Source organism: Hylaeus anthracinus, unplaced genomic scaffold (assembly GCF_026225885.1).
Source record: "Hylaeus anthracinus isolate JK02 unplaced genomic scaffold, UHH_iyHylAnth1.0_haploid 11989, whole genome shotgun sequence".
NCBI classification, from domain to species: Eukaryota; Metazoa; Arthropoda; class Insecta; order Hymenoptera; family Colletidae; genus Hylaeus; species Hylaeus anthracinus.
The window spans coordinates 4,817,419-4,842,125 of NW_026534337.1; the positions used below are offsets into that span (position 1 = coordinate 4,817,419).

Consider the following 24,707-nt stretch of genomic DNA (forward strand, 5'->3'; position numbering starts at 1 on the left):
GTTGGTGGTGGTGGAGGAGATGGTGGCGGTGGAGGTGGATAACTTGGTTGTGGAGGTGGATAACTTGGTTGTGGCGGAGGTGGCGGTTGCGGTGGAGGCGACGGTGGAGCTACGTACTTCGGTTGTGGAGGAGGTGTTGGAGGCGGAGAAGGTGGTGGAGGATAGTTGTACGCTGGTGGTGAAGGGGTAGATGGTTGTTGTGGTGGTAAATATGCAGCTACATCTCCAGGAGTAGGATATGTTTGCGAATCATCAGGACCTGGCAATGGAAACGGTATATTCGGTCTGTTGTAAATATACCCCGCTTGCCGGATCGTCCGTTGAGCTTGTCCGGCGGCGTGGTTGAGCAACAACAATATCTCCAACTGCACTCGTGGTATGATTCGATTAGTATCCGACACAAAGAAATATTCGTGGAACTAGTCTCTATTGGAAGAGGCTACGTACCCATTCTAATGGCCGCATAATCAACTGGCGTATACCATGGCGAACAAAGTGACAACGCCTTTTATACGAACACCTCCCGTTGCTACTCGCAGGTTGGATGCTCCTCAACGAAACCGCACGTTTCGCAATGTTTCATCAAACGGACTAGCCGCCCACGAACGGTGCAGTAAACTGTTTGTGTCCCAGTTACACCGAGGTCTATTAGACGCGGCGGTGATTACACATCTCGGAAAGGGTGATTTTTGTTCATTTCGTCGTCGACGAAGGCCTAGTCGTGAGGCAACGATCCAGGGAGAAATGTCATTTCGTTACGACTGCATCGTAACATGCGTAATCTCTAATCTCACCGTGGACCACAAATATCCTTGTTTACCTAATTGGTTGCAATGTCGACAGAATCACGCGCCAGTTAGAACTCGTCCTTCTTCAACGTACTTAGGAAGATCTAAAAATTGTGGAGATTTTGACAGAAAGTTTGGCTCACTGTATTTTTAATTTACTCGAGTATTATGCTGACACTGGCATTATCAGTGAAAACGGTGCATCTTCTACGAATTAAATCGCTGGAGTGTTGTCACCTAAAGCGTAGAGTATACTGCATTGTCCGTCAGTTATAATTGTGTGGTAGAAAAGAGTAATTGCAGGAGACAATTTAACTACTCGCACAGCTCCACAAATATTAATTTCCGGGGAAAGTTCTACCGGCGCAAATGACACTTAGATGTGAATTATGCAAAGAATCATTCGAGTTATTGTTTTATCCCTTAGCAAGAAGAAAGAATTTTCATCGCTGAAGGATTTAGTTTCTGTGGTATGTTAATTATTAACCTGGAAAATTGTCATATTGCAAGGTATATTGTGATTATTTGAATCCCTAGAATGCTATGTATGTACATAAATGTTTGATTGATTAACGTCAAAGTGTTTGAAAGGTATTTTGAGGCACTGGAAGGTATTTAAATGTTGCATTGTAAGTAACTCTTCATAATAAAGTTAACGTAGCGCATTCGGTAAAATATCATGTTTCTAATGCAAATCTTTGAATGGGGAACGAGATAAGATATTGTCGGCTGTGTAGTCCACTCTGTCGACAAGATTCGTTAATGTAGAGGCCTAATTGATCGATGGATTTACGAACAGAGTATTTTACATTATCAAAAAGGCGACCTGGCTTATCTACGGAGTGTTCCACATTACCGTGTTATAAAAGAAAGTAGAAATTGTACGTAAACATCGTTTTACCGAAATGAATGATAAATTTCTAACATTTAAATGCTTTTACCTTGTTCACTACGTCACATTGGCATTTTTGTAAAAAATTGATTAAACAGTTTCCAAAGAATTAATTCAAAGTACCCAAAACTATATAATATTATAGTTTTAGTAAGTAACTAGTTTATGATTACAGTCACCAATTAATTACGTTGCTTTTGAGTAACTTCGTGTGCGGACGGCCTTATAATTTCCGAGATGTTGGACCACAAGTTTTGTCCCACTAGATCATTGAAATATCGCACTGTGCACCGGACTGAAAGTACATGCAAAATTCCCTCACCGTCTAAGTTAACCGAATCTTACGATTATTCTCTGTCACGGTGCGTTCGACTAAGATGTACTGGCGCAACGGGTGCAGCTGCAACGCCATCAAGTAGTGCGAAATCATGGTCGCGGCTCATCGACGCTAAACACAGAACAGGCAGTAGATGTCCCGTGAAGGAATCGATAGAGTAGCTGCGTCGTCACGTACTGCAAATAAATATAATGACAATCGGTTGAGTACGCAAATCGAAGTTCAATTTTCTCCTCTTTTTTACTTTCCTAGCTGTTGGGCACACCGGAGGGGAAGCATTCCTATTTATCTTAATTTTTTCATCTTCCTATCATTAAGTTCTTAAACTAACGCAGAAATCGAATGGTTTTAAAATTATGTACGTATGAGTGTGTGTATGATCAATGATCAAATTATAATGAATCGAAATTATTATTGATTTAAAGTTTGAAGAAAGATTGGAGCGTAAGTACGCTTGAAATGAGAAGAAGACTTTATTAGTAAGTAGATATACAGGCTGTTTTGTTTAAAGCAGAGTAGTTAAATATCTAACGAAATGATGAAATTATAAAAAAATATTTGTACAAAAGTTATTTGGTACAATGGAGGACATTATATGGAGCAAGTAATATTTTTGTAAGTAAAATGGTGGATGACATTTGAAGAACAAATTAATTTGTTAAAATGAAACTTTATATATTTTTATCCATAATAAGAGACAAACCCATTTCATTACACAAATTCATTGACCTATCATACGAGGTCATTTATTGTAATATGAAGTCTTAAATTGGAGTTTATAATCTCTGTAGATTTAATGCAACCCGCCTGTCAGTCTGCAACTCTGGTTGCCACCTATTAGGCTGCAGACATGGATTAAAGAAGGAAGGGCTTTATATTACAATATCTCTTTATATTTGACAGTAAGAAATACGAAAATATGATAAATTCTAAACTTTTGCTACTGCAAAAATTATGCAAGAAAGTTGCCAGAATGAAGAGTCCAGCTTCTATTCAGTTACAATTTTTAATCGTAAAGAGCAAAAAGAATTGACAAATTACAAGCTGTTACTACAAAGAATATGCAACAAAGTTGCCAGCATACAGACTCTATCAAGGATCAGGCATCAAATATAAACCTAGTTTCTATTCAGACAGAATTCTTGATTGTAAAAAGTAAGCAGAATAGATAAATTTCAAAGTGATATCACAAACATTATGCAACACAGTTTCGAGCATAAAAAGTGTCAGCGATGGGATATCACAAATGGATCTAGCTTCTATTTAGTTAGAATTTTTAACTGCATGAAGCAATAAAATTTGATAAATGCTAAACTGGTACAGCAAAAATTATGTAATAAAGTTGTGAATGTGTAAAATGTAAATGGATGTAAATGCAAATGGATCCAAATACTGTATAGTTAGAACTTTTTGACAAGAACGTTGCCAACTGATTTTCTTCAGTTCTCTTCTCTTCTGTTTGTTGAACGGGTCCGTTTGCACGACAGTTTGCTAACGTAACGCGGCGTTGATCTGAAACGCCGCGACAAATTGGAATGCACGTGCACTTTCGCTGAACACCGACGACGGGCCTCGTTAATCTTCTTGTGCAAACTTATCGGTCGACAGGTGGGTTAATGCGATTTTTATTCTCGAACCTGTTATTCGTATGATTAATCGCGGATGAAAGCTTGGTAATTATGTTTTCTCCTTTTTTTCTTTACCCCGTTCATTTTTTTCGCGATGACCGATGTCGAGAATCGGCGCGTGATAATTACCTTCTCATATTCCGGCGCGTACTCTTTCACTAGTGATGCTTCTCACGTTTTATCGATAGGACAATTAACGAGTAGCAGAGAGTGCAGTTCATTAGATTTAGGCGTTGTATATTTTGTAATTGCGTAGATGGTAAAATATTTTTGCTATTAAGCATTGTACATAGAGATTTGTTCGAAAAAGACTTCATAATTTTTGTTTTTTAATAACAAAATATGCCTGTCAGACGCACACGAAATTATTTTCGATGCCATGAAGGGAAATAATGTCTCTTCTTGGCCATCTGATAAATGGAGACTTACAGTGAGTGTAGAAAGTATTCGTACACTGATCAATTTCCAAAAAAACTGTGTAAAATTGTAATTTATTAACTTATTTTTCATAAACAGTGACATTCTACATATTCTCCGAAATCTCTAGAATAGATAGATTTCAAAAAAAAAAAATAGCTATTTATGTAAGTTGCGAACTTAACAAGAAAAAAACAATTAATCGATAAAAATGTTGAAGCAATAAGTATTCGCACAACTGTTTAAAAGTACTTTCCTGGAAATTTGATGTTTTCTAATTCGCACGGAGCAATAAACTATTGTGTTTACGTTACAAACTCTACTGTAAATGGTTCGTCATAAGAATCGTCCAAATACTTATTGTTTCTATACTTTTACCTACTTTCCGCAATTTTTTTTGCTCATTTCACAAATTATATTAACTAGTAAATGTTGTTTGGACTATACCTATCTTAGAGACTTCCGAGAATATGTAAAATATCATTGATTATAAAAAGAGGAAGTTAAGAAACTACAATTTAACACAAAAGTTTTTTGGGAAATTGATCGGTATACGAATACATTCTACACCCACTGTACATTTTGATCGAAACATTGGATTAATAAAGATACATCAAAGGTTCTCTTGCTCTAATTTATCAAAATAAGAAAACCATGCACGCCCTAGGAGCATTCTAAAATCAGGAGCTAAAAATTTATATCCATTTTTTTCCAATTTTTATTCAATTTATTCCAAACTTATAGTACAAAAATAAATGACGGAAACGTTCTTAACCCATTCACTGCCAACTACGAGATGTCTCGTAATTCAAATTGATTGCAATTATCCAAAGGGTAGTTTCTAGCCTTTGGGACACGAATTATTGCAAAGGAAAATGGTAAATTTCCTTTTTAAAACAACAGATTTAATACGTTCACGCCGGCGTGTACCACCAGTGGCTCACCCTCGCGTGTCTATTGTTGAATCTCGCGGTTAATTGACGCGTCAGAGTGTGTGTGTGTGTGTTCGAATGGCGGGCTCCTGGTCCGCGCGTTTTTGTTTTAAGTTCAATTGTTCTTTGAGAATATTGTCCAACAAATATATTATATCAACTCGTGCAGATAAGTTGTTCTGTGATTTGTGGTACCAAAGGAAATCATGTTTCATCCCAAACCAAGTAAAAAGTCCAACATCTATCAAATACTGTGTAACACTGCACCGCCGTGAACGTGTTAATATCATTTTTTATTATCAAAATAATAACCTATATCACACAACTGTATTAAATCTTGACGCCCAAGGCAAAATGCATTAAATTTGCCTGGCAGTGAATGGGTTAAAATGAACAAATCTACTCTTGCGCAATTGGAATACAAACTGATTTAATCAATCCACAAGCAATACATATCTTTGTCGCACCTGTATATAGTTTCCTCCAGTACAATGTATCATAACAAAAATCTCCACAGTTCTATAATGAAATACTTTCCAAATTATTCGCGAGAGTAGAGGATCCCTGCAGTCGTACACGAAATTGTTTTATTCCCTTTGCATCGTTTTCGATGGAGGTAAGAAGAAAGAATGGCTCTGTTCCGGGCCATCTGGACTATGGAAACTTTAGTTATGCGAAGGATAATGGTCGCGTGATCTTTGCTGGAGTTCCGACTCCGGCATTAGGCGCCCTAGGTTCCCTCGTGCCAATGATTGCAGAGTAGACGTGAATATAGACTTGTGCCGCAAAACAAATTGGTGGACCGTGCCGTCTCGATGCCACAAAACTGGCTTGGTCATCTGTTTCACACTCCTTTTCTGTCGTTCTCAACTTGTTTACTTTTTGGGCAAGTTTCGAGGACTGTTGTCCCTTTTTTTCGTCAGCCCTCTTATTCGCCTTAGCTGGGAACACGCCACAAGAGCTAGGACATTGTAAACAACTTCATCGTGATTTATGCTTTTGGTTATGTATCAGAATCTACGGAAGCATGCCCCTGTCAACGGATGCGTCGTTTAAAACTACTGTTTATCGAGAAAAATGTTTGGTTTAGAGTCTCAGACACTTCATCGTAGGACTCAATGTTTCTTGTGGCCCTTGACAAATATTAGGTTGATGCATATGAAATGTCCATTAATTTATTTCTACCCGTAAGTCATCGATTCTCTGCTGAACGGCTCAATATTGTGAAGTACGAAGTACATTTCAAATATATGTACCTGATGAGGACGTAATAAAGATGCCAAGCCATACTTCGGAGCAACTATAACATTTTGTATTGCTATTCAAAAATATTCTGCAGCACCCTAATAACATAATTCGATAATTTTTTAATAAGGGTGGAGGTTAAGAATATTGGAATGTTAATAAATTATAAATAGTATGGATTATGCGCAACTTATATAATTTATATAATATGTCCACCACGTCTATGGTGACAGATGTATAGTATTTTGTTATTAAAGCACAGAAATCTCATGCCTCCATTATTCTTTACATAACTTACAGTGGGTGTAGAATGTATTCGTATACCGATCAATTTCCCAAAAAACTTTTGTGTGAAATTGTAGTTTCTTAAATTCCTTTTTTTATAATCAATGATATTTTACATATTCTCGGAAGTCTCTAAGATAGGTATAGTCCAAACAACATTTACTAGTTAATATAATTTGTGAAATGAGCAAAAAAAATTGCGGAAAGTAGGTAAAAGTATAGAAACAATAAGTATTTGGACGATTCTTATGACGAACCATTTACAGTAGAGTTTGTAACGTAAACACAATAGTTTATTGCTCCGTGCGAATTAGAAAACATCAAATTTCCAGGAAAGTACTTTTAAACAGTTGTGCGAATACTTATTGCTTCAACATTTTTATCGATTAATTGTTTTTTTCTTGTTAAGTTCGCAACTTACATAAATAGCTATTTTTTTTTTTTGAAATCTATCTATTCTAGAGATTTCGGAGAATATGTAGAATGTCATTGTTTATGAAAAATAAGTTAATAAATTACAATTTTACACAGTTTTTTTAGAAATTGATCGATGTACGAATGCTTTCTACACCCACCGTATATGGGTATATTTTCTTTGGATATATAGGATGTAAAAGTCAACTTTCTAATGCTGCTATAAATTCGTCATAATGGAAACCGCCATGGGTTCAATCTGAACACTTTTGCACTACCAGATCACATGAATCTCTATCCATTCGAAAATGAGCATCAAGCACGTCCTAGACTTATCACCAGGACCAGATTGATGAACGCCATTTGAATGAGTCCCGTAGAAATGTCTCCGCTTTCGCAGAGGTCCGTAGCGTCTCGTAAACATGTAATACGATCGAAGATACCAAGAAATGGCGATTATCGTCGACGTGTCGAGAACATGGAATGGAAACATTCGAAATGTGTCCAGCAGGTAGAAAACGTCTGGTCCTCGAATTCAGCTTTAGCGGGGTGGCTCGTGAAGATATCAAAACGTGCTTGAGACGTGCAGTTACGCGCAGTTAAACGGAGTTTATGGATAAACTTGGCTGAATATTAACTCGATCTTCCGCGAGCGAAGAACTCATTTTTTTCGACCGTTGCACCAAACGACGCTGCCACCGAGCCATCGATGCAACATTGCGCGTGTTATTGCTCTACCATGGGCCCGCGGTCGCCCTTAATGGGGCTTTATTTCTTTACGGAAGACACTCGACCTTTGTTCGATCTGTTCGTTATTGCGAAGCTTTTGTCAGTTGCTTCGTTTAAAAATCGTTGAGCGCGGCTGCAAGTACCGCTCAAAGCAGCATCGACATATCTCACTCGTCGGGACTGTTTATTAACCCCTTTTTGGTACCGAAGTGCATTCAGGAAGTCTCCAGGAAGATACAGTACGAGGCAAAACGGTAGCCCACCCAATGCTTTTGTTTATATTTAGATCTATACGTAAGAATACATATATTTAGCGCATCTTGTATATTGACCGTTTCGTTGCATACGTACGAGCATACTAAAATTTGCTTTTGCTGCAACGCGCTGTAAGAAGGTTGTAGAAATATTATATATTTAATGTAAAATCGGTAGGACTAAATGATGACCCATGAAAGACGTAAGTCAGTCCCATAAATATTCAGAACCTCTATGTTCATTGAGAAAATTTGTTTAAAGTAAGTAATACGCTTGATGATGTCAAATAAATGTTTCGTTATAATTAGATTGCGGACTTTATGCACTTCGACTTTGTGTAATAATTTATATAGAATATATTCTTTTATGTAATTATATTAATTTGTGTTTCGCATAAATCCATATAACTTTTAGTTATGTTTGACATCTATTTTTTATACTCGATTGTATTATAAATGCATGAAATCCGCAGTCTAATTATAATTATGTACAGGAATAAATTTCACACATGTGTATGTTTATAGTAAAAACTTTATTTGAAAATATCAAACATATCATTTAGTTTAGACAAATTTCTTCAATAGTCATAGAGGGTACGAATACCTAACAAAGTATTAGAATATAAAATATTTATCTTGAATTTTTTTTGTAAGAAATCAAAATATGTATATCAGTTTGTTAAAAAGCCTACTAATTTTACTTTCGTCATTTTTAATTCTTGGCACTTGGAGTTATTTCATTACAGAGTGTGTAAACAGAAATCATGTATTACATAATGTAACTTATAAAGCATATAATATACTGTAACGATACTTGAGCCTATATGAATGTTTAGACATTAAAGAACATATTTATTTATTACTAATAAAGTTTGCTTAGACTTACGGTGTCTCCATAGAAGAGACACTCGAGTGCAAAGGGTTAAGTCATACCTTTTTCGAAAATCCCTAAAGACTATAAAGCAAGAGCAGTATTTGGTGAAGGATATTGGGCTGCCCTCTCAAGGCCGACGGTTCCAAATTTTGTGTCACTAGGATAAATACGACTGCAGACCTACCGAAGTAAGCACTCCCGTACGAGAACGCTCGTTTATTAAGGGTTAATGGGACTTTATTTCCTGGCGGGCCAAGTTTCGTAGGACCTGTTCGTTACCGCGAAAGCTTTTTGGGGACTTCGATTAAAAATCGCCGCGAGGGCCGTTCAAAGCACCATCGACGTATTTCACCTGTGGGAGTTATTTAGTAACCCTTTGAGACCGAAGTGCCTTCAGTGGGAAGTCTTCGAGTAGGTATTATTTTAAAGATAGCACCTGAGAGATGTACGATCACCTAGAAGGTGTCGCGTAAACTTAACAGAATGTATTTTCCCTGAATTTCGTGACGTTCACTTTTATGCAGATTAACGATCACAGATATCATATTTCAGAGTACCGTGAGACGATATAGTGTTGGGAATCAGATAAGAAATTTGTAGACTGATAATTTATATATAATAAATAAATAAATAAATACAGTATACTACATATACATACAATAGAATTGTAAAAAATTATTTATAAGATTTAAAGGAGACTAAAACATGAAAAGTTATGAATTGGTCGCCTGTAAGTCTTGATTGAAATATTATTGAACATGTTTGGGATTATGTAGACAGAGCTCGAAGACAAAAAGAGCACAAATATGCAAATCAACTGTTTGAGGTATTACAAAGCGAATGGAAAAACAGCCTAAGTGAAATAATTATTACTGATTATTGTTGCTACTCCTATTGCTACCTCTATTAAAGCATTCTGAACATCTCAAACTATAATTTTACACAGCCGAGAAGCTTGAGAGTCGATAATAAAATTCGCAATGCGTGGGAAATATAAATAAAGACGTTCAAAAGGAGACTCAAATTTTAATAAAACACAAATAAAGATTTTTTTTTTATTTCAAATAAAAGCAAGTATGGCTACTAGGTATTGGAAGATGGTATATAATGAAATAATAAGTTTTGATTTTATTACTGAATGTCACGAATGAGCTGAAATCTTTTCTCTACGAGGAGCTAGTCGAGTCTCATTGTCAGACAAATGTTATAAGAAAAGGTAGAAAGAATTTCTAGCTGTATACACTGCAGTTTTTTGCAGTACACTGTTTAGGCCCTAGGAAAGTACAGGAAGGGTCCTCAATGGCACTTGAAAAGTCAGGCCATATCCTAAACTTTCTCTTTTTTTATTTTGCAGTGGCAGATATTGCATTGTACATATATTTTCAGTACATTTATTTTTGTAGTAAAATGAAAGATTGAATTATAATATATATTCCAACACTATTAATCGTGAAAAACGATGTTGTTTAAGTATCTACCGTGACTACCCTAAATCATTTCTTTTTTTTTAAACGAAACCCTAAAGGCCCTTTTTGAAAACCCTTTATTTACTCATAAAGGGAGCGAAGTATCGATGGAATTATATAGAAGTATGTGTAAGAATCCTTGCACCGACCTAATGTTTCAAATGGCGGAAGTATGCACGTTGCGAGGCGAAGGAACTCTCGCAGGGAGGAGAGACTCGTGGATTTCTGCGAATCGAGAGAGAGAACGCGGTGTTCTGCAACAATTACTATCGCAAGGACGATAATGCGTGGCACTTGCTGCCGACCGGTTGCATGCCAGATGGCCAACACGGTTTCGCCAAGAATCTCATGAACACCGTAATAGACGTCTGTGTGTTTAATACGTCGGTTTATAGGGTGGTAGCTGCAACGAAGTGACAGAGACGACAACGTAAACTTCGGTACTTCAACCGCCACGTGATGCTTCCTGACATGCAGTAAACGATCTCTTTCTGCTTCGAATATTTCATACAATTATGCGATTAATATTTATAGGTAACGGAAATATTTCGTATTTTGCTTGAAAAATTACTTCCTCATTAACCACTTGGCTCAGACTGAGATTTTTAATTGAATTTGATGACATGCGTACGGTTCACATAATATGATTTTATAAATTATTGGATGACTTAGTAGAGATATTAAAGAGTAACTCTAAATTCTAATTGTGATATTAAAGAGTAATTCTAAATTCTATTGTATATATATATATATATATATATATATATATATATATATATATATATGTAGTATACTAGTATGTATGTATTTATTTATTTATGTATAATGCAAGCTTCACATGGTGTCCTAAGACTTTTATTAAAAATTGTGAAAAATAATCTTGACAAATAAAACAAGGATTTACTTTAAAACTATTTAAAAACAAAAACACATCAAATAGAAATAAAATAGAGCTAGATAACAAGATGCCAGACAAGAAGCTATTAGACGACTGTTGCCAAAAAAGATAAATAAAACCAGGACACTATATAAAACTATGTATAAACAAAAACACATGTAATACAAATAAGACAGACAACAGGCAACAGCTTGTAGAATCACTTATGGGGTAGACGCAGAAACGTTGGGATGGTTCTGTCAGGAATGGGGTCTTCGAATGGTCTCTGTTTTGACGTTAGTAGTTTTTTTGGAACTTTATCTTTTTTTGCAACAGTCGTTTAACGCCTTCTTGTTTGGTATCTTGTTATTATTATTGCAGATAGAGAAGCTATAGCCAACGGGCATGTCGCATCTCATCGACTATCTATTCTTCAGCATCTGAAACAATTTTCCTCGACACAAAGGGACACGAAAGAAGCCTGGTCGAACGAGTCCCCCGGATATCAGCATTTCGTTAGAGCCTGGCCGTAATGACTTCCAAGCCAGCTTCTTCCCTCGGAGCGCGATTAAGCTGATTCCCCGTGATTATACGTTTGCGCGTCTCAGCGTTGGACAGGTCGATGTGTCACCGCGATTCTCTAGGGAAAACTCTGCAGGCCAGGATTCTCCCGTGGAAAGAAAGGGGCACGGGAAACGGGGAGAGGACCACGCCGTCGGCGTAACGAAAAAAGTCGGAGCAGCGGAGGAACGGCCAGTTTTTGCGCCGTAGCTAGTTAACTTAGACTAGCGACGGGCATTCGAGAGCCTTCCTTGCAAGTTTTCAAGCAAGCCAAGATCGTAGAGCGTATGTGGAAGCAGGTAGCTGGTGACTGGATGGATATCCAAGTTCAGGTGGTATTTCAGCAATCCGTTTGTCCGTTGATGACGATGTTCGAAATGAGGAGAAGAAACGAGATATCGGGGTTCGTTGTATTTATTTTAAATGTGTGTTGCTGAACGCTTAGATTTAAGGATTATAAAGCCTTCTCTAGGAAAAGGATAAAATATTTGAACTTTGAATAAATAGGAAAAACATTAAGATATCCTTTTCTCTTCATTGGAAGTTTCCAAGAAAGTCAAAACCGTGGTACCGTAGTTGGTGACTTGACAGACATTCAAGTTTATTTTATATTCGAACATTTTTCTGGATTATCGTTGGCAAGAATGTTGAAAACTAGAAGAAAAACGAAATCTTGGAATTCCTTCTATTTATTCAAAGTGTGTTGTTGCTGAACGTTTAAGCTGGAGGATCATAGAGTCATCTGTACGTAAAGAACTTATCGAAATTCAACGTTTGTGACCCACCATTTGAGATCATTGACCGTTCAGGACCATTTTAACGACAGAAGTAGATAAAAGTCGCCTTGTCTGCCTGGGCCCTACTCTACTTGGGGCCTGGAAAAGAGTGCGAAGTCCATTAAAATGGAAAAAACTTGATTAATTCTTGATCTTTGAGAAGCTCTGATCATAAAGGCCCTGGTAGGCAATGTGAATGTTAGCAATTTTGCTTCTCTGAGCAATTTGCACTTTGTTCCAAGACCCTAGAAGTCTGAAACGGTTCAGTGCCCAGGACTATTGGCTCCAAAAGGAGGATGTCGATGTCACGATGGAAAACGATAGGAAAATTAACCTTCGGAATCCTCTGTATGAAATTTACTACTTGAAACTTTTAGAGTTTCGAAAAAACCTCAAACTGCTCAGACAACTACAGCCATTAGACGTCTCCTCGTCTACTGAGGTTCTACTTAAGTCCTCTAAAATAGTGTAGGATCCTCTGAAGTCTAAGTGACTTATTGTTAATCCATTCAAAGTAAAGTATGGATATGACTCGTAGCCCTGACCAAAACACACCTCTACGAGTTCTGACAGAATACCAACGCAGGTTGTCTTCACGAAGAACAAAATGAATGGACAATGATCTCTACGAGGTCCCAGTTGTAACAGTTATGCAATACTGTAGATTATATCAGTGTATCATTTGATCCTTGAATAAACTATTTGGAATCTTGATGAAACACTGTACCATTTCACTCAAAGGACACGCTTCAACTTCTTTTTTTTATTATTAGGCTATTAAAACCCCTGCCGGGGTTATATGCTCATTACTGAACATATTAGGAATTAAATTATAATGAAATCGAACAGTACAGATTACAGTATTATACAGAAGTTAAACTTAGATACAATTACTAAATAAGTACGGTATTACCTGATAGTACATTACGAACAATATATGACTTACGACGATAAACCATGAAATTTTAGAAACTTAAATATATAATTAGTAATGGTTGAATCATTGGTTTGCTGAGGAATACAGCTATTGTATGAGGTGGATAAAGTCTGATTTTACAAAGGTTACGAATCATGTTATTCCTATTGCAATTAACCCTTTCGGTACGAGCGCCTCTGTCCGTCGTGAGACTCCCGCTGTACGAGGTCAGTCCTCTTTTGTTTGAAAATTTTCCGTAGCGTTAAATAGGAACTGTGCTTAATAAAATAATGTTTCTTCTAACAACTGTTGCTTATAGCTTTAATGTTAAAACCAACTATAAATGTCGTTCGTACACGCAGGTTATCAGATAGATGCCGGATATATTTGGTGCTCGTACCGAAAGGGTTAAGGATTCGGCATTGCCATATTACATGGTCAAGATCCTGCTTTGAACAACCACACTGACAGCTCGGTTTATCGACTTTTTTAGCTCTGAAAAGAGAGGCGGCTAGATGTTAATGATTCGAACGATATCTGTTTACCCAAGTAATAAATTCCATAGTACAGGGTGATTCACTCGCTAGTAGATACAATGGACAACCACAACTATAGCCGACCGTCATTGTAGACTTTATGACGGTCGGCTATTGTTGTGGTTGTCCATTGTGTCTATTAGCGAGCGGATTACCCTGTACAACCCTTGTGCGCGAAACACGCCTCAATTGAATTTCCTTCAATTACTATCAACTATCAAAAATCAAACCGTAAAAGCCTAAAATATCTTATTGTTTGTCTTATAAGATACCGTGAGTCTTGGTGAATATTTAACTAAACAAAACACGCAGGTTTTAAATCTCCCTTGGTGTAATATATTTAAAAAAACAAAACGAGATTGAAACACAGACGTTTTACAAAAAAGAGGATGCAAGTGACGCGATCTACCCCAGTCGTTCGATCCGTACACTATTGGATTTCTACGAAGACTAAACATGCACAAAGTTGTACCAAAGTTGTTTCATTGCAGTCTCCTTTTTGGCAGAGATGGGCAAAACCCTAGGCTTCGATTAAGTTCGAAGTTTGCCGATGTGTTTGTCTCGTTTCCTTTTTTGGAAAATGTTCAAAAGAGGAAACGAGACAAACATATCGGCAAATTTCAGATTTATTCGAAGCCTAGGGTTTTGCCCATCTCTGCTTTTTGGGAATTCCCCGACATTCGTCCTCTGCGCGACGATAGACGAAGTTTTCGGCGTTCAGGTATGACCCAGTCATAAAACCTGTGTCTTAAAACTTAGCTATTTCGTTCACTGTTGATCTGAAGTAACCACCGAAAATCAAGCTTTCAAATTATAATCTAACGGTTCTTTTTGGGGAGAAATCCAACAAGTCTACTTGAGTTTCGCTGCATGACCCAAGATCCCTTGCGATTGTGTGACACCCATCGCTACCTTAGACCAGCTAGCATTCTCGATGGGGCCCAGAGCAAGTGGGGGCCTTCTGCGCTGGTCCGACGCGCGGAAGCCTCGTCTTGCGTCCTGCACGAAGAAATGGAGCGGGACGACCGCGTAATGCCATAATCACGGTCCCTGCGGTCGCTCGCGGACCCGTAACGATCACGGGCTACAACTTCGCTGCCAGTTTATTCTATTTGCTTCCATATTAATGACCGCCCCGGCTGCCGTATCGCCGCCATTTAATTTTCCGCTTACCATCCGTTGGTTTGCACGCCCAGCCCTGGATCGCGCGTGATCTTGATTAATCTGGGGCCAGGTATCGTGGACACGTTCGTAGGATTGTGCACCGGTTACGTGACGTTTGCTCCGTTTTGCTCTTTTGCTTGCCCATGCTGTTCCGTAATGGGGTGGTTGGAGTGGCGTCGGGGTGCTCGATGCTTTGCATTTCTTATCACTGTTGGTATTCATGTTTTCCATTATATCTGGGTTCAATTTTGTTTACTTCGATTATTTTCGAATGCAATTTTATTTCTGATCTCGATTATGATCTGAAATTCTATTATGATTTGAAACTTCTTCTGTGCTTTCCATTGTACAGATGAATTCTGATAATTCAACATGTAATAATCTGGCACACCTAGCATAATTACAATTTCATTTCATATTCTGAGTTATATTTTGCAAATTAATATCATTTATATATTACTTCCAAGCACTGTATCCTATTTATTTTATTTGATATATTTATGTAATTTTTTATGTTGGTAAATTGAATTACTGTATTAAATGTGATCTAATGTATGTGGATGTAAGATTCCTTTATAAACTTCTTTTAAATAGAATTACTGAGAGAAATATAATGTCCAATGATAACGTAAGAATAGAAATGCTAGGTAACTAATCCTCCTTGTTTCAATAGTTCTAGATACCAATAGCTAAATATAATAATTTTACAATTTTTATATTTATAAAATCTGTAATTGTGTAGCATCACAATATCTGTACCTTTTAGTTACATTTCAGTACACCTGTTTGAACATACATGTCCCATAATTTCTACTACTGCATCAATGTTTAAAAAAAAATATTCTTTTGTTAAAATAAGTAACTTAGAATAGGAAGGATTAATAGCTGTAACCAATATAAAAATTAAACAATGTCATCTCTTAAAAAACACAAGAATTTTATATCAACCCAATATTACTTCTCAATATAAATTGCTTACGCCGAGCCTTTCGTCTTTCTTGTTGCCGTCTTGCATTCCAAACAATTAAAGTGTCAAAACCGAATGGAAAAGCATTTTGTAAGATTGAATGGTTGAAAGAAAATTACAGGAGTTGGTTACGAGGATTTATTTCGTAGTAGTTTGCAACCAAGTGGATTGGACGAAAAATGCCACTTTTGGTAGCTATCAGTCCCGAGTAATTTTTCAATAGTAATGTCAGCCGTAATTAAGTTGCTGGTTACAAAAGCAAACAACACGTAATTCAGTGTGATAATCTTTAAAACTCTGTGTGACTCTGAAATCATATACCCATTATCTACATTTTCTCTACATTATTTGTATATTATAACCCCATCATGAAATGTTATTTTCAAAGATACAAATATTATTATGTTGCACTAAATATAATATAAAAAATACAAATATTATGTGCAAAATGATTAAACTTAACCTCTTGAAGGATCAATTTTAAAAGGATGTTTTTTACAGTAATTGAATACACCCAAACCAAAGCAATACTGATCTGTAAATCAATTTTAGCATATAAATATACTACCTTACTTTAATGTGGTATAGTTTTTAATTCTAAAAAGTATTGCGATTGTTAGTAATCATATTGGTATAAAATCAAACGTACACGTATGTGTTAATATTCCTCAAGAGGCTAACATTAGCTGTCATAACGTAGAATCATTACCTCATTGCACTCGGATGACCGCTTTGAGGGGACATCGTAAGTCTAGCAAATTTTGTTAGTGGTTATGTAGAATAAACTTATGCTAGGGCAAATTTTGTAAAAATGTATGTTTCCTTGAAGTTTTCTTATTAAAATTGTACGAGAAAGCAAACCAAAATGTGGTGTATATAAAAAGATATAGAGAAAAATATATGAGCAGGCGTTACGTGTAAAGTATGAAGTAAAGGGTCTCCTAAAAGAGGCTTCAGAGTTTTGTTTTTAATAATAAAATATGCCTGTCAATGTGGTGTCAATGGACACTTTCAATTATATATAATACATCATAGAATGTGTTAAATATATTTTAAAAAAAAATTCTGAAGCCTCATTTGAAAGATCCTTCATGTTTGCAGTGGTGTCAACGGTTCAAGAAAACTAGAAAAATTGTATAATCCAGTCTAATAATACCAAAAAAGACATGTTCCCAAAATTGAACATTTTCGCACATTTTGCAACGTGATGGCGCAGAGTGCAAAGCATTAAAACAAAGAGTGTTAACAAACAAGAAATCAACTGTAATTTCGATTGGAAAAGGTTAATCCCATCTTTCGACCTCACATTTATCATATTTATCACATCGTATATGACAAGTTTGGAGTATTATGCACTAATTACGTGACGTTTGCTCTTCTGCATGCCCACGCTGCATGATAATGGGGTGGTTCGGTGCTTTGCACTTTACTCTGCTATTGGCAACGGTGCACTCAATTTTCCTGGATCATCAGGTTTGTCCAGTTTTTCCCGAGAATTTTGCCGATTCCGAGCAGATAGATGGTTGGCGTGTTAGCAGTTTGATAAATGGATGTTTCATTGAGGAAGCGAAGCCTCTGATGGCGGTAAAAACTGTTCTTACGTTTCGAGTGTTAGGACTCCAATTTGCTCGCTGACCGGACTACAGCTGGATTGCAGTCAATTGGCGGATCAAGGCCAGTTTCTCGACTTGTGAATCACGCAAGACGTGATTCCTACTTTTACGGTGCGCCGGATTACCTGTTTATTTGCGAGACGGAGAGCGGGAGACGCACGCTTCAACGGAAGAGCGAAGGATAGGGCGATAGAGTAGCTAAGTGGTATGGTAGACATCATCTGTCAGTCGCCTTGAACAGTTAATTGATTTTAAATAGTGGCATTCCTCGCTTCTATAAAGGGTTTTTCAAAAGGGGCTTTAGGATTTTGTATTATAATAATAAAACACCAAGACACTTAAACGGTGTCATCATCTTTTACGTTTAATTGTAATTATGTGTATTTTTATTTAAAAATTTAAAATTGGATTTATTCTGTATTATTTGTGTTTGATTAAATCTGCTATTTGAAACTACTAGGAAAGGTCAAACCTGTTCCTTTAATTCCAATTTTAATCTTCTTTGTTTTGTACAGATTAGAATCGAAGTAAAATAGCTTTTTTTTGTATAGATTTAACGTTGCATAACCAACTCAAATGGTTATTAGCGATGTCAGAGAGGATTTGATATATTTGTTCAGTACTGTTGAAATTTTCGCGTAAGATAGGTTTAATTTGAACTTTAATGCGAAATTTCCGATATTTAGGACAGTCCAAGAAAATATGTTTCACGGTCGTTACGGTGTTACAGGTATTGCATTTGTTGTCTCTAACTTTATGCTTAAACTGTACATGCATTAAATAACAACAGTTATTAAAGTTTAAGCTTGTAATGAAAAGAACGTAAAGAATGTAAACATAATAAACAAAACGTTAGTAGATAGAAAATGATGAAACATAAAACATTTCAAAACTATTTCGTGTTATAATAAATGAATTAATTATCTAATACTAATTATTGAAATAAAAATTCAACAATAACTAGTTGTGTATAACGATTTATTTACGATAATAATATTATTTTAAAAACAGTAAATAAAGTGTTAAAATAATTAATTAACAATCTTTTTACATTAAAGTGTGACAGCGCCCCCATAACATAGCATCCAAAGGCACGTGCTACTTCTGTTCTTGGGTGCATCTTACACGTATTGGTTCTACCACGACAAACGGCCATTCGTCGAAAAATACTCTGCAAATTCCGTTTTTACTTCTTCTGCTTGCTTCGACGCTTGTTCGATGTTTGTAGTAAATACAATGAAATATAATAATAATATATGAAATGATCAGAATATATTCTTATTCATTAGTGACGACTACATTATTATTCTTATTTGACATGTAATTTTATTCGTATATATTATTCGCAAGTGTATGGTTCTTTTCTTGTCGTTTACGTTATTATTATTTGTAAATCAAAATTGTTTTCCATTCTGTAAATCTATACCCGAAGAGTTTTTAATAAAAGAGTAAAAAGGTGTGAAGAAATACAAAAAAAAAACTACTTCTACTTTACAGCAGTGATGATTGATTAACGCAATGGTACGTGGTAATTATGCATTCTCGGTTGCATATTTTGAAATAAGGATCAATGTAGCATGCAACAAGCGTTGCGATGTTTTTCTTGTTTCTTTTCTTCGAGAAAGAATGTGATTATTTCGTGATCGAATATAAACTGTTGGAAATGAGTTTTATAGATTTCTGCAGGCCAATATACGAACTTCAGCGTTTCTTAATTCAAATAAAACGCGTGAAATATAGAAGGCATGTGGCTGCACAACGAGTTTGGGTGGAGAATTAACTGAAGTATCTTCTTTTATCGGCCGACTTCGCTACAAAATGGCACGTTAAAGAAAGTAAATAAAAGTTAATACGCTCTCTGCTCAAACATTGTATTGACAGTGAATCATTAGCAAACTCGTGTAAAGTCTTGAATGTATAATCTTAATAAATTGTAGCGTAAAGTACATTCTAATTAACCGTGGAACAGGCTTCCCCTACATAAAGAAACAGCATGATATTAGTTATTAAAATAGTTGCGTCTGGATTATTGGTAGTTTTACAATTTTATGGAAGACGTTCCTTTAAATAGAAAAGAGAATTTTTGCATACGAGTTACCTAGACAAACTATTTTTGTTATGTTTACTTTAAGACATTCAAAATTGAGTTGTTTTTATTGACTTTAATTGATAGAATTTTTAACTCATTAAATCTAAAATATTGATTAAAAAGCTCTTAGGAAATTTAACAAATGCATCAAAATTCACATAGAAATAAAATTTTAACCTCGTAGGAATTTTCACGATTATTAGTGTGGGAACCAACGTGATAAAATTTAACTGAATTGTAGGTAGAACTTTTAAGTTTATTTTTATTTTTGAATTTAAATTTTTATTTTTGAAATTAAACATTGGATGAATAAACTGTAAATATAAAAATGTTTCGTCTTGTCATTCTTTATATGGTGATATTTTTTAAAAATTAATTTGACGAATTTAAAAATTTCTCTGAGCTTAATTTTTGAGGATGGATATATACGTCCGTCGCATTCAAATGGTTAAGCTATAAATTATCGTAAAAATTTTATGAACAACCATTCGAGTACGATGATCATTTCAAGAGAGGAACGCGTGGGTCGTGTGCCCGTAATACGTGTCCGTTGCATCCTGTAATTTTTACACGTGTGTAAAGGATGCTTTTATCGGTCGTTCTTGGACGATGTAATAAATCAACGCCTCTCCGAAGCCGCGGAGTTCCGGAAAATACTATACTTCGTCCACTATTTAGCTATGAATTTCTAATTAGCAACGCACACCGTTTCTTACTAGTCTTATTTCAAGTAGTATTCTACAGGGTGGGCCGGAAATCATAGAAGAACCAGAAAGGGGATGATTCCATTTGTAAAGTACTTTTACTAGTCAAGGATATCGTTTTAAGCATTCCATTCATCTTTGTTAAATGTTTCGACCATAAAGTTTTTTGCTCCTCTTTAACACATCGACCTACAAATGATTGGCAGGACTTCCCATGAAAAGACTAAAGAAATTAAGTCTAAGGGTTAAATGTTGAAGAATATACAGGGTGTCCCAAAAGTCGGGGAGGAGCCGGAAATGGGGGGTAGCTGAGACGATTCTGAACAACAATTTCCTTTGCAGAAATGTCGGATGGGGCTTCGTTAAGGAGATATTAAGCGAAAACCCCGACCAATCAGAGCGCGCGTAGACCGTTAGAGCGGCCGCGGTAGCGTAGGCTACGCGCTAGGCGGCAGCGTCAATGTCCTTCGATGCACGTCGAGTCACTTGTTCGCGTACAAGCGCGGCCGCCAGCGCGTAGCCTTTGCTACCGCGGCTGCTCCAACGGTCTACGCGCGCTCTGATTGGTCGGGGTTTTCGCTTAATATCTCCTTAACGAAGCCCCATCCGACATTTCTGCAAAGAAAATTGTTGTTCAGAATCGTCTTAGCTACCCCCCATTTCCGGCTCCTCCCCGACTTTTGGGGCACCCTGTATATTAAAACAGGTTATGTTGATATTTATGAGAGCAACAAAAATAAGTGCTATGACAGGTGTTAGATTATGTAGTTTCCAATTGCCTTGAAACTAGAGTTTAGCCTTACAGAAAGTATTTTAATCTTATTAATTACATTTTGATAATTATGTAATTATATAAATGCGAAACTTCAATTAAATATGTATTAGTATTTTGTATTTTATCATGATAATATAAATCCCAAAAATTATATGAGCGAACATACTTCAGTATTTTCATATTATTTTATTTAATGTTATGTACGTGACATATATTGTCACAGCTTTTTAATTTAATAATTATCTTAATACATTTTTAATATAAATTCCAATAATAGTCTTCCGTTTCAAAGAAATTATTTATTTACTAAATTTTTCTTATAGAATAATTTAGTACATACTCTTCATATGTTGATTTAGTAAATTCTTTGTAAATCTTAATTTCAATTGTAACATTTGTTGTTTCTGAAAACTATTGAAGCCAAGAGGTCAAAATGTAAAGTAGATCCATTATAAGCAATATAGTATGCTATTTTATGCTACCTTCTGTATCTCTTATCATTGAAATGTGATCATCATCGGTCAAGAACCACAACTTTGCGATAATACTTAATAAAATAATGACAATAAACAGCAAAAAGTTAGACTTCCATGAAAGAAGTAGTATCCCAGAATGCTGTTTCGTTAATATAATCTGCAGTTGTATCTCGCGGAATCCTGAAAACTCTCACCGATATCTACTTTATGTTTTCAAGTGGAATTATTTTCCCTTCGCGCATCTTGATAGCATAGATTAGCTATTCTACCTTTTATTAATCCCGATTCCTCGATAAACAAAATAAAACCTCGAAGTGTAAAGTCCTCAGAATGAGTTCTCGGAAAACGCTCTGCTTGGAAAGCAGTCAATTGGTACGAGTTCTTGCGCTAACTGCAGACGATAAGGATAAAGCAGCTACCGATTCAAGATACACTACGCCGTGGATTGCGAAATTCTACGACATGCTGAGGTTCCTCGAGTGCTTCCTGTGGGATTTACAACAATTTTATGAAGAATAGTCTCTTCCATTTATGGCATGGACAGGCTTCTTGCTTGCCTACGATCATTCACTCGAGAGTCAAATGTACTAAATTCTCTAAAGCGTCTATCAATGGAAGACAGATTTTTACTGTCTACAATTCTGCGAGGTGGAATATGTTCTTGGTACAGACATGGACAAACTTCCCGTCTGGATTTAACTTTTGAACGATGTTTGAAAGACAATCGATATTTTTACGTGTTATTTATTCAGCATAAATTTAAATTTAATTATGGATTCAAAATTATTTAATTGAATAAGTGGTAGGTTGCTTTTATTCTTCATTTATTATTCGAATACAATTTTGCTTATAATAGAAAATTATATAGTGTTTTCTTATTGCTGAGAAAGTACTCCATTTTTAAAACATTTTAATGGTGACATAATTCTCTGAAAATTAAATTGATAATTGGTATCACAACAAAATTATCGAAATAATAAATCATAAAAACGAAATGATAATAAAGGAAAACTGATTAATTCATATAAAATTAAAATATTATATAAATTTATCTAGTTATATGATAATGCATAACAATAGTATTCTACTAGTTTTTTCAATTAAAATTTGATTCCCTTTCACACCAAAACATGTCAATTTATACAAAATGGTTCAAATAACTGCACAAGATTCAACAATATGGATATATTCGATATTTTCATTTTTAAATTGCCTTACCTAAGACATGTAAATGAACATTATTTTCAAATTTATTAATATCTTTTAATTTGCATAAAACAGACCCAAGGCGAGTAGTTCTAAGAAGTAGAGGGGATAACCATGCGTCGCTTAAACAGGAAATATTAACATCCGTGCCTATTACAGAATTCATTGCAGTTATTAATTAATTTCAGATTTCTAACGCTCTTAACTTTATTTGTAAGAGTCTTTACCTAATATATTACCTTTGCTACACATTCATGTAAAATATTAACCATGTACATGCAAGCATAATTTAAATCGAATTAAATAATCATTAGACGGTTGCTCTATCAATCGCAAATTATATATGCATAAGATCTATGTTCAAACAACGATTTTCTTTTGTTTAGTACGTAGAGTCACCACCTAATGTACTGACACGTGATTACCAGCGTCCTGTACAATAAAACATTACAGATGCTTGCAGAAGAATATTCAAATATTTATCACCCATCTTATTTAGCGGTATATTTTTCCTATTATATTGAAAACCATGACCAGGTCGTGAAAATGTACAAACATCCCATAAAAGGATTCACGATTCACTAAAGAAAGGATGATTAGACATGTCGTAACATGGCTGTCAATTTAATGCTTGAACGTGTTGGATACAGGTGAGACAAAGCTAATTTAATAGGTATTCCGATTGATGCGCGTGCTTTAATGCTTCCTGTGAGGTGCACGAGTGCTTCGTTGCATTTTGATGAATATTAATGACTATCGGAACTGTCTGCACCGTGTAAAAATAGATCAGATCCTCGAAGATTTATGTCTTCGGTACTATCAACTTAAAAATGGAATATTCGCAATCTCAGTGATTGTGATTTATAGCCTTTGATTAATTATGCACTGCACGCGATACATATTTTCAAGGACGTTTGCAGAATATTACATTAAAGTAAAGTCAGAGTGATTTTCGGAATCTACAAAAATTAAATATTTATAATAAAGACAAGACCTTCTTTATTGTATTGAAGGTATTACTGAAATATGTGCAGTTTGTTACTAGAAATAAATCGTATTCTCTATTCTCGAGATTAATTGTTAAGATTCTCTCTACTTTTAGGAAGAAATTATATAAACTTTATATTTGAAATTATATGTGCGAATATTCTTATTCGCTATTTATATGTTTGAAACAGTTTTTGTATTTTTTCTCGCAGAATTATTTGTTGAAGACCGAAATGTTTTCAATTTTTATTTATCTATATAGAATAGAATAGAACTACTATATTTTGTTTATACATTTTCTATAATAACTTTTCAATTCAATTTTATCATTTCAATGTAAACAGAAAACAAAATTCACAAAACATAAGACACTACGATTGGTTTAAAAATTAGACTGATAAAAATGACGAATGTCTGAAGTTTAACTATAGAAGATATACGAAATTTTTAATTAAAAAAATGTGTAATCAATTATTTTTGTTCAAAGCTGATGTTATGTGTTTGAAAAACAAATATTTTCATTTGTTCTTCACAAAATACCAAAGAAACTGATATATATTCTCGAATGTATCGATATAATTTTAGAAATTGATTTGAGAACTTAAACGGAAAAGTTTCTCACACTCATCCGGTATACTTCACTATCTCCACTTGATGAACATGAACAACATGTTAGACTCTTGACAAACGTACGATTTCGTTCTGCAGTTTAGAAAAAGTTCCTCTTCGAGATTTGTCTTCAAGTGCTTGTAGACTGCGTCACGTCTCATGAAGTGGTTGAAATGCACGATTCTAAGTG

At 35.4% G+C, this 24,707-nt stretch overlaps 1 protein-coding gene across 1 annotated transcript in view; it reads right to left on the minus strand.

Moving 5' to 3' along the window:
* LOC128887710 (uncharacterized) overlaps positions 1-451 on the minus strand; it is a 2,084-nt gene extending 1,633 nt beyond the window's left edge. The window contains exons 1-2 of the mRNA XM_054143910.1: positions 448-451; positions 28-259 (exon numbers count right to left, since the gene is read on the minus strand). Coding sequence (XP_053999885.1) covers positions 28-259; positions 448-451 — 236 coding nt within the window. The remainder of the gene's footprint in view (positions 1-27; positions 260-447) is intronic.
* Positions 452-24,707: the final 24,256 nt, after the last annotated feature.